This window comes from Schistocerca serialis, chromosome 6 (genome assembly GCF_023864345.2).
Source record: "Schistocerca serialis cubense isolate TAMUIC-IGC-003099 chromosome 6, iqSchSeri2.2, whole genome shotgun sequence".
Classification (NCBI taxonomy): domain Eukaryota; kingdom Metazoa; phylum Arthropoda; class Insecta; order Orthoptera; family Acrididae; genus Schistocerca; species Schistocerca serialis.
The window spans coordinates 557,029,897-557,042,035 of record NC_064643.1 but is presented as its reverse complement, the minus strand read 5'-3'; the positions used below and the strand labels follow the sequence as shown (position 1 = coordinate 557,042,035).

General features: G+C 42.1%; 1 protein-coding gene across 1 annotated transcript in view; it reads left to right on the top strand.

Annotated features, from left to right (window-relative positions):
- LOC126484981 (nucleoredoxin-like protein 2) overlaps positions 1 to 11,803 on the top strand; it is a 54,623-nt gene extending 42,820 nt beyond the window's left edge. The window contains 1 exon segment of the mRNA XM_050108586.1: positions 11,668 to 11,803. Coding sequence (XP_049964543.1) covers positions 11,668 to 11,803 — 136 coding nt within the window.
- Positions 11,804 to 12,139: the final 336 nt, after the last annotated feature.

The following is a 12,139-nucleotide window of genomic DNA, read 5'->3' as shown; positions in this document are numbered from 1 at the left end:
ATAGTGGCAGTTTGGGAAGAGAGCGAGAACCACATGTCCATAGAAAGCTCATGTCTGGACAAGAATAGTCACATATCCTCAATGACAGTTATACACTGACGAACCAAAACATTTTAATCACTGCCTACCACAAAACTGAATGCCACCTAGTGGCGCTGGGGGCACGATTAGTGGTAAGGGAAGTTTATGGGGCGTTTCATAGTTCGCATTACCGGATTCCAGGGATTGTAGATGGAACCTAGTAGACAAACTTTTCGTTTGGATGTAAAATAAGTTTGAAAATCAGATCACTTTCGAATTTCCCGTTTCACGATATGTGCAGCGGAGAAAATTAGCTCTGACCCCTGTGCTCTACAGAAGCTGATCGCATACCAAATCTGCTATGCGTGCTTTGATGAACACGGATCACAAATGTAGGTGCGCTTCCATGAAAAATTGTAGTCACCCTTCCGAGTCACGAAAGTACCAGTTTCCCACAGCTGTTGTTATAGTCGGCATTTTTCAGCAGGATAATTGCCTATTTCGCAACGACAGAATTGTGGAATAGAAGTTCTAGGAGACTGGTTCCCAACCTAGAGGTAATTACCCCCTCAGCGGTAACATGTAATGTTCTGAGGGATAAAAACGAAAGTGTTCGATTGTGTTTCGGTCACATCACTAAATTTATTTTTAAAAGAGCATTAGTTTTTCGCAAGACTGTAATTCTGATTATATAAGCTTCCAATAATCACATTTTTTCCGAACACTTATATTAACGGATGACACAATGTCAGGAGGTTAGAGGTTGTGAAACGAATGTGCGGACATAACTTTTTTCGTTTAACCCACCCCTATACACATACTTCGTAGTTTGTACCACGTATCTACGAGAGGTAAGTTGAGACATATACATCACGTACGCTTCAATATTTCATGAAAATGCCTTCTCCGAGTTGTAGGTAGTTCCAGCAATAGAGCATAAAGTGTCACTTGGGAGAGGAGTGGTGGAGGAGGAGCATATTTCGCAACAAGTGTCTACGCTGACTGTGGATAGTTAGCTTTCTTCTTTGAGGAGGAGTTGTAGGTAGAACTAGGAATGCACTGGTAAATGTTTCACCATTCTATAAATGCAAGTTGTGAGGAACAATCAGTACCAATTGACTCATTAGTTTTTGGTTTAATAAAACACCCACAAATACTAAATATCATTTGCCTTTCGTCATTTTAACGGTGAAAGTGTCCAAAGATTCTTTTTTATTCCAAGATTTAGTTAGACGCTAATGATAATAATGGGGGAGTGAGGTGCGAAGGGGCTATTAGTTAATTTCTTATGGCAATCAGAGCTAACAGCCTCAGACAGATTGGGAACCACTGTTCCAGGAACATGATACTGTAATGACGCCGATGTCATAGCCACCCGATTCGCCTAATGAACTGAGGCGAACCGCAAAATGTTCTTGATATGTTAGTTGCCCAGGTCTACCATCTCATACCGTGAAGAAGGATTTTTGAAAGTGGTCCGATCTTCAAACTTATTCTGTATTCAAACTCTGGTGTCACCGCCAGACACCACACTTGCTAGGTGGTAGCCTTTAAATCGGCCGCGGTCCGTTAGTGTACGTCGGACCCGCGTGTCACCACTATCAGACCGAGCGCCGCCACACGGCAGGTCTAGAGAGACTCCCTAACACTCGCCCCAGTTGTACAGCCGACTTTGCTAGCGATGGTTCACTGTCTACATACGCTCTCAATTGCAGAGACGACAGTTCAGCATAGCCTTCAGCTACGTCATTTGCTACGACCTAGCAAGGCGCCATATTCAGTTACTATAAGTACTATGTGAACAGATAATATTGTGACTCATGTACCAACAAGAGCGACGTTCATCATTAATGGATTAAAGTTAAGTATCAAACTACTTACGTCCGCTTTCTGAATTCTAATTCCTCGTCATGTTCCACACCTCACGTCAATATAGTTCTTCCCTCCTCACGCCAGCCTGCGAGAGCTAAAACGCGAGCATTTCGGCCTCCTCTAGTAACACGGTGTTGGCTCTTCTGCCAACACAACACAAACGGTACATTTTTTTACCAAAACTTTTTCTACTAAGCTCCTTCTCGCCCGCCTAGTTAGCCGTGCGGTCTAACGCACGGCTTTCCGGATTTGGAAGGAGCGCCTGGTCCCTGGCACGAATCTGCCTGGCGGACTTGTGTCGAGGTCCACTGAGCCTGCCAGTCTGTGGTTCCATCTGCCTCGGCGAATGCTGGCTGGTTCCCCTTATTCCGTCTCAGCTACACTATGTCGGCGACTCTGCGCAAACAACTTCTCCATGTACACGTACACCACCATTACTCTACCATGCAAACATAGGGGCTACAATCGTCTGGTGTGAGACTTTCCCTGGAGGGAGGGGGGGGGGGGGGGGTGTCCACAGAGGGCCGAACCGCACAATAACCCTGAAAGAGTGGTTCAGTGTGGGGCAGCAGAAGGGTGAAGTGGACTGCAGTAGTCGTCGTGGGGTTGTGGACCACTGCGGCTGTGGCGGGGACGGAGCACCTCCGTCGTTTCTAGGCCCCCGGTTAACATAACATACAATACAATACAAAGTTCCTTCTACCCCCTGAACCTGTAATAGAAATTGTGGAACACTCCGTATAAGTGAAGCAGATAAGAAAGAGGAACCACTCAAGCGACGACACGTGCAGAAAAGTAGGAAATTCACTGACATAAGCAATTTTGACGAAGGACAGACTGATGGTACGGTGCCTGGAAACGGGCATCTCGGAAATGGCGAAGCTGTTGTGGTGAGCATCTATAGAAAATGGTACAAGGATGGTGAAACCACGAGTAGGTGACAGGATGTTGGACGTCTCCGTCATCAAGGTCGAGAGCTAGCCCGCTATGTAAAACATTGTTTACTACATTCCTGCTAGACACCGCCTCCTCTGTAGGGATGGCCGTTAATGCTGAAACAACCGGTTTTCGATTATATCGTTTTTTTCAGTGCCAATTTAGCCCGGGTGTTAAAACCGCTTAAAATGATCAGATTCTGAAACAGCCTAGTTTCGGGATTTATGCCTATAATTTCTTGCAGTAAACACAGTAATCGAACAAAGATTGTAAAATTTGACTCACTCAGTTTGAAGGTACATACAATCAAAATATTAAATTAAATAGGCAAATAAGAGAAAACTTTGTCCATCCACAGTTTGCAGCTTTTCTCGAAAAGTGATAAGTGGTTAAGTACTACCAAAAAATCGTAAGCATTCTCCTATTGCTTATAATTTTTTGAAACTCTGCTCAAAAATCACGTTGCAATCGAGCATCATATCACTACTTGGACATTACGAATGGTCAGCACTAACGGGGCAAAACCGAAGTTGAAGAACTATTTTTTTCGTTAATTTGTCCGTTTTCAAAAGCTACATGGAGATAAAGGCATATCATGTAGATACAGTCAACATATCAGCTACTTTCTACACACATCAAAAAAAGTCTTGCATCATCTTGGTTCCGAGAGTTCCGGAACCTGTGCAGAAAATTTGAATAGAGATCAAGATAAACATCATTTCCGCCCTTTTTTTGCTCATGACAACCACACATTGCATGTTGTATCATGCGAGGCCTTCAGAGGTGGTGGTCCAGATTGCTGTACACACCGATACCTCTAATACCCAGTAGCACGTCCTGTTGCATTGATGCATGTTTTTGTATTCGTCGTGGCATACTATTCACAAGTTCATCAAAGCACTGTTGGTCCAGATTGTCCCACTTCTCAACGGCGGTTCGGCGTAGATCCCTCTGAGTGGATGGTGGGTCACGTCGTCCGTAAACAGCACTTTTCAATCTATCTCAGGCATGTTCGATGGGGTTCATGTCTTGAGAACATGCTGGCCACTAAAGTCGAGCGATGTCGTTACCCTGAAGGAAGTCATTCACAACACGTGCACGATGGGGGCGCGAATTGTTGTCCATGAAGATGAATGTCTTGCCAATACGTTACAGATATGGTTGCACTATCGGTCGGAGGATGGCATTCACGTATCGTACAGCCGTTACAGCGCCTTCCATGACCACGAGCGGAGTACGTCGGCCCCACATAGTGCCACCCCAAAACAGCAGGGAACCTCCACCTTGCTGCATTCGCTGGACAGTGTTTCTAAGGCGTTCAGCCTGACCGGGCTGCCTGCAAACACGTCTACGACGATTGTCTGGTTGAGGACATATGCGACACTCATTGGTGAAGAGAACATGATGCCAATCCTGAGTGGTCCATTCGGAATGTTGTGGGCCCATCTGTACCGCGCTGCATGGTGTCGTGGTTGCTAAGATGGACCTCTCCATGGATGTCGGGAGTGAAGTTGCGCACCATGCAACCTATTGCGCACAGTTTGAGTAGTAACACGCCGTCCTGTGGCTGCACGAAAAGCACTATTCAACATGATGGCGTTGCTGTCAGGATTCCTCCGAGCCATAATCCGTAGGTAGCGATCATCCGTTGCACTTGTAGCCTTTGGGCGTCCTGAGCTAGGCATGTCATCGACAATTCCTGTCTCTCTGTATCTCCTCCATGTCCGAACAACATCACTTTGGTTAACTCCGAGACGCCTGGACACTTCCCTTGTTGAGAGCCCTTCCTGGCACAAAGTAACAATGCGGACGCGATCGAACCGCGGTGTTGACCGTCTGGGCATGGCTGAACTACAGACGACACGAGCCGTGTACCTTCTTTCTGGTGAAATGACTGGAACTGATCGGCTGTCGGAACGCCTTCGTCTAATAGGGGCTGCTCATGCATGGTTGTTTACACCTTTGGGCGGATTTAGTGACATCTCTGAACAGTCAAAGGGACTGTTTCTGTGATACAATATCCACTGTCAACGTCTATCTTCAGGAGTTCTGGGAACTGAGGTGATGCAAAACATTTTTAATGGGTGTACTTCTATTGTAGACTGTGAAGTAATTAAGTTTTCTCCTTATATGATGTGGCAGTTTTGTTGTGGCTTCTCCTGTTATTAATATTTTAAAGTAAATGTGGCATTGTATTTCATTAATATCGCACTTCGTAAAATACTTCCAGATTAGATGTTGTGCCATTCTGAAACACAACCAAAGCTCGACAACAACAGCAAGTAACTACCATATAAACCGTATGGAGCAAGTCTCGCGCACTGCATGTAGTCACGTACCACGTAGTAACAGGTCATTGTCTCAGCAGTGTTGTACCAATTCTTATGCCGTGTGTTCGTTGCTCGTTTCTGTCAGCGTTGTTATTAAAATATCGCTGATCGCTTTTCACATTTTCTATAATAACGCAATATTTCAAGACAATACGGATTTTAGGAATAAAAATTATTCGTTCTTCTAAAAAGGTTTATTTAAAATCGAAAAATTGCATTGACCTATTGATATTTTGGCTTTTTTACTCGGTTATTAGTAAAAATAAAAGAAGCCGTGTTATAATAGAGAACAGACCAATACCGGAAAATACCGGTTATTCAGGACTAAAATACCGAAACTGGTTTTAACTGGTCGGTTTTTCCCAGCATCCATCATTATTACGAGAGGTCACTCCCAACGCCAGTTAAATATGACACAGATAAAAATATATTTATTATGCACTCATCATTACTAAAAAAAAATTCTGTAGCCAAACCTTCCACACTAACCTTTCGATAACTTAGTGAAAACTGTAGTAAAATTCCACCAGTAGTTCCTGAGATTATCTATAATATAGAGACACAATAACGTTGTGGGGGATTACGACTTCAACGAACATTTGGAAGATGTCGCCAATGGTAGCCCACTTGTTGTAGAGGTTGCCTGTTTCTTTTTGGAACATGTAGAAAGATAAGATCTGTACTTCGTTCCTTGCAAGCGTAAAAATTCTATGACACAATCGTCGTGTGGAGCCATGGTGAGGAACAACTCAGTGACTTACTAAGACATCTGAACAGCCTACAGGCCAGTATCGGAGTCACTTTGGAGACTAAAAAGACTGAACAGCTACTCTTCCTTAATGTGTTGGTTACGAGAAATGGTGAGAACCTGGGCCGCACCGCATCCCAAAATCCGAACACAGGCTACCAGATACTTGCGCAAGGTGTTAGATCATGACCCAAGCCAGAAAAGAGGTATCATTAACATGCTCTCTATGTATTAAAAGTCAGAAAGAGCTTTTTTTGCGAATAGAAAGGTTATACGGTGTTTCAAAGGAGAGCAACTTCCACTGCATCTTCAAAGATACATCAGGGAAACAGGAAACCTAAGCTGTCGCAAAGCCATTCCTCTTCACATTGTTTCATCCATGGGAGTTTCTGTGTCATATGGTAAGTGAGTAGTGGAATAATTGAGGCTGTGTGTGTGCGCATCGTAGGCCGTGTCTTGGTGTATAATCGGTAAGAGCATTTTCCCTGTGAAAGACGAAGTGCTGGTCCGGCATACAGTTCTATTCTTAAAGAAGTTCCATGTTACAGTGATATTCTTAGAGCTCTGTTATTATTTGCGAATAAATCCATTAGCACTATTCAGAGAACTCAGAGGACTGTATCTTCCATGCCTTGTGCCCATAATTGTTTCATTCTCTCCCAGTGAACTTCCCTTCTCTCTTCAGATGCAGTTGTCCTAGTCTTCTTCGTGGGTTTTTGCCCTGGTCATTTTGCCATTTATGACTTCTGGACCAGAAGATTTCACAGGTTTTGGGCATCTTCTGAAGTACTTCCAGCCAATTTCATATCAGTTTTGATCTCGCCAACCCATTTCATCACATCTGTTTTGACTTTGCCTCTGTAGTTAAAACAATAAACTACTTGTTTTGTAAGGCTGTTCATTCTTTTAATGTGTCCATAGAATCTGAATCTGCAAGTAGTGGAACAAGCTTCGTTCTGGCACATTTTGCTAGTGTGGGTTGCCTACACAGGGACAGGTATGCACTCAGGGGCAAACTTATTGTTCTCCTTTGATTGACAGGTCATTAACCTATTCTTCTCCTTTGATTGACAGGTCCTTAACCTATTTTTGTGCTAAAAGGATCTTTCCCTTTGACTGACTGGCACTTAACCTATCTGTTCCAATGCTTCCTATAATAGCACAGGGTGCATTGTTCCCAGCCATCCTAATGCGACATGCAGGCTGCATCTAGCCATGCAAACATGTTTACCTGCCCAACGTGACTGTCGCATCACCATGAAATGTTCGTCCTGCTGTCAACAGTCCGCAGCTTGTGGTCGTGCGGTAGCATTCTCGCTTCCCACGCCCGGGTTCCTGGGTTCGATTCCCAGCGGGGTCAGGGTTTTCTCTGCCTCGTGATGACTGGGTGTTGTGTTCTGTCCTTAGATTAGTTAGGTTTAAGTAGTTCTAAGTTCTAGGGGACTGATGACCATAGCTGTTAAGTCCCATAGTGCTCAGAGCCATCTGAACCATTTTGCTGTCAACATACGTCTCAGAAACGTTAAAAGTTCTCACTGCTAAAAGCCTTCATCATGTCTGTGCATCCTCACGAAAACACCATTAATCATAAAAGCATTCCTGTTATTTAGAAAGAGAGCAATGTCTAAGCACAGAATGGGGGGGGGGGGGATCAGAACAATTACACAAACAGAATTCGAAGCACTGTCCTACAGAAGAGAAAAATGGCGGGAATTTTCGATATCCTACAGCTACTGGTCTGGTGATGTCCTAATGCCATAATGGCGGATGAGCGACTGCATTCCCACCAGAGATTGTCTGCTTCAACTTGCCTTTGAACACTTGCTTTCTCAGAACTTTCCATAGATACCTTGCCTCCATCTTGTTCAAATCAGTCTGTAGACACTCCTATGTCCTGGCACAAAGGATGTCTTGTGAATTAATGGAGCATTATGACTGGCTTTTATTGAATTTCCCTGCTGAATTACTGATGCCACCAGTGTGGAAGCACTGTCTGCCTATTTTTTTTCTTTCTGCGGATGAGACTTTCAGTGGGAAGAAACTATTTTGCACAAATCACCATATTGTACCGACAATTAAACCTTGCAAAGTGGCCTACAGATCATCAAATAAGGAAAGACTCTTACTCAGTTACACTGCTCTGTCACTGAGAACAGGAGCTTCAATATTAGAGCATGAAATGGATCTCCAACCCAATAATATATCACCGCGTACCATGTCAATGTAGTAAACATACAATTCGCATCCTGCACCATACAAAATCGCCCCTTTTACATCATTTGTATAGCTATCGACTACTAGACACTCGTACATATGCCGCAAAGACAGGCAGCATAAACATATGCAGTGTAGGTAAACTCCTCGCTGCACTAGATATTTCCCATGAGGTCGGGTAGTCATCCACTCCTGATGCATGACCAGAGCGCCCTCAGTGGACCAAAGTCACTCTCAGAACTCTACAAATTCGGGGTCGGCTCCCATCAGCAAAAAAGCTTTACTGCTTCCGGCCCCGACCTGCATGCTTGCCTGCTTTTCTACTCACACCTCCAGACTCTTCGATTACAAGAACATATGTAATTTCGCATGGTTTGTGATACTTCTCGATATCAAGCATACAGCAATATCGCTTGAATAGCAGTATCGCTCGTGCAACATAATTCCAAAGATATAGACTGGAAATTAGTTCTCTAGAAACCTGAAACTTTAGCGAGGTGAAACGTGCTGTAAACCACTGAGTAACTAGAAACTTATCCTGTCTGTGAAGACATTTACTCGAAAACTCGAAAAAAATAGAAGAAACTGATATTTCCACGCACGAATACCGATGTCAGTGATGTAACAGATTCCAAATCATCCCTATAATTTACAAAGTCAATTAAGGTGTTTCTCATGTCTAGAGAACCAGCAAATGTTTCTTCCCCCCATATTTCAACTGCTAGATGCACACACCGCAATCGGTTGTCCCTCAACTAAATAAAGGTGTGAAATGTAGGATAGGGATAGGGCTCGTAGGTGGACCAACCACACGTTACATCCGAAGATGTGTTCTATTTTAGAAGCTGGGTCCACCAACAGGAGGACTGAACAGAGCAAACACACTGCAAACCTGTTGTTAAAGACCTGTCAATCAAAGGAGAAGAATAGGTTAATGACCTGTCAATCAAAGGAGAACAATAGGTTAAGTACCTGTCAATCAAAGGAGAACAATAAGTTTGCCCCTGAGTGCATACCTGCCCCTGATGTAGGCAACCAACACTAACGAAATGGCCCAGAACGAAGCTTGTTTGGTTACTCCTATGACTTCTAATGTCGCTGTGGATTTCTGTTTTGTCTGAGTTCCTTACCTCTGATTCGGTATTGTTCATCTGTATGTTTGAGCCTAGAATTTTTCTTAATATTTTGCATTCCTTCTTCAGTGTTTTCAATCTCACCTTTCCTGTTCCTTTGAGTCTCTGTATTGTTGTGTTTTCTCTTGTATGGGAATTGGTCAAACCTAATTTTTTCTCTATTCTTCTAATTATGGAATAGCATAAATGGAAGTACTGAGAAATATGAGATGTGAGATTCCTGGTGACAGCAACAGTGCGGATGTTGACTAGAGCTGGCTGGTGTGGCCGAGCGCTTCTAGGCGCTTCAGTCTGGAACCGTGCTACCGCTGCGGTCGCAGGTTCGAATCCTGCCTAGGGCATGGATGTGTGTGATGTCCTTAGGTTAGTTAGGTTTAAGTAGTTCTAAGTTCTACGGGACTGATGACCTCAGATGTTAAGTCCCATAGTGCTCAGAGCCATTTGAACCATTTTGTTGACAAAACAAATGAAAAAAGTCGCCTAAGTTCCACATTTTATGTTTATCTATTCTGACTTTCTATACTGTAGTAACTAAGCGGGTTGCCTTCAGTTATTCCGGGGATGCTGGTCTGTGTACCATTGATTACATTACATACAGGTTATAACCCTTTAATACCAGTAGTTACAACATCACATATGCATTAAAATAATGAACAAAATGTAGTTTCTGTGGCTACCAAACATTTTTAGTGTGCAGAGCCAGTTTAAATCTAGTTATGGTCTCTTCAAAGTAGAGTGAAGAAATGTGCCGAGATTCAGTGTCACTTACCTGTCCTGGATGTTGGACATTCATTTAGAGATAGAATAATTATCCATGTTCAGCGTGATGCAAAATCTCAGAGATGGAGCATTGGTTAGCACACCGCGATGATTTCGGGAGGACGACAGTTCCAATCCACTGGCGATTTAGATTTTCCACGATTTCCCTAATTCACTTATCGCAAATACCTGGATGGATCCTTTGAGAGGGCTCGGCCGATTTTCTTCCCAAGTCTTCCCTGACATAAGCTTTTGTTCCATCTCTAATGACCTCATTCTCCATGGAACGTTAAACTCTAATCTTCCTTCCTTCCTTTATGCAGAAGCAGCTATCATACAATTAATTACACATGTCTACAATATTCACGATGTCTTCTAAAATAGTTAGGATGACAATTTCTTTCTAAATCGTTCTCGAATTAATTGGGTCTTAATTTGGATCTCAAGTGGGATCCTGTTAAGGAGAAGAAGGAAGTATTAAACCAGCCACATGACTGATGACTTGACATGTACAGCTTTCTTTACATTACCCATTAATGTGGCATGTGGTCTAAATAACGCTTACTGTAGGATTATTAACATCATTGTAAATCAGAAAGCAAAATCTTGCAGTGTTTCTTATGCAGTCTCTATAACACAAATATCGGTGTGTTATTAATGTACTCTCATTTCATAAATATTTCTCTTTTAATGTATATATATTTATGAAAGCTTTCAATTCAAAGGACCGCTGAATATTCATTTTATCGGAGCCTTGATTGACAATACAATTAACGAGCTTTATTGTGATGGTTTACTCTACAGCCTATAAAGTAAAGGTGGGCTTGACCCATATTACTCAGTACACTGATACATGTTATTGATTTGATAGGTAACAATATGCTATTTTAATACACTTTTATCTGTGAGTGAATGGTGCATATCTTATCTATAAAACTGGAACTGTGACTATTGGATTGTACATTTATTGATACCCCACAGAGTATATGTCATGCAAATTAGCAGAAGATTATATAATTAAGCAAGAACTATGTTATTAATTATTCAAATGCCTGCCAAAACAAAGAGAATGACATATCAGTGGTTGCTCTATCAAAATACAATTGACCCATAATATTATAAACTTTGGGTTAATTTTTTTAAGTAATATTGACTTCTGATATGTACTCACGCATCTCCCTCTGATGGTATTTTGAAAGCTTAAGTATAGTAACCACAATATGACTGCAGTGCTTGTTATAATTCTTCCAATAAATCGCTGAAGACCAGAATTCTCCAGTTCTTGCAAATTTTGCTGCTATTTCTCTCAGAAATTCCAAAATATTCCATAAATATTTCCTATTAATTTATCTGTTCTGTATGTCTGCTGTGGTTACTCATCAAGAGTACTTGTCAGCAAGTCATATTGCATGTATGTTCATCAGTTTGAGAAGGGTGCACCATGTATATTGCACTATTAAACTGTAATTTCTTAAGATTTGTAAACACGCAAGTGATTAGGTCAAAGAAATTGGCATCAGTGGCCAATGATTTTTATTGCCTTCTATGGGATGATATAAAATATCTCCGACGCATAATTCTTTATGCAGACGAGGTATATAACCAAACAGATTTGATTATAGAACATGTAACAAAAACAATTCGTTGTTTACAGGCTCTTGCGAATGAAATACGGCATCACGTCAATTCCAGTCTTACTGGTAGTACGTCCTGATGGATATGTTGTGAGCAAGAATGGCAGACGGCAAGTGGAAGACTATGGCGTCAATGTTTTTCTTAAATGGATGTGAAAACAGTATTTATATAAAATAAAGTATAATACAAATTCATAAATTTGACAGTGTTTTAGATGACATTTTCCATAGAAGAGAAAATCGTTATGTAGTGTAATACTATTGGCCACAACATTTACAGTCAGTGTTCAGCTAACAAACGGGAAATGAGCTCTTTATTTGCGTATTATAGCAGTTTTCCTAGAAATAGCATGAGTGTTGTGCTCGAAATGTGGCCGTTCATAGCCTATGACTGATAACCAAATATTTTTGCGTTGTGACGATGGCAGTATTGGAGTGAAAGAGCGAAATACACAGCCAACACAGCATCTACATCTCTTCGGAAGCGTTGTG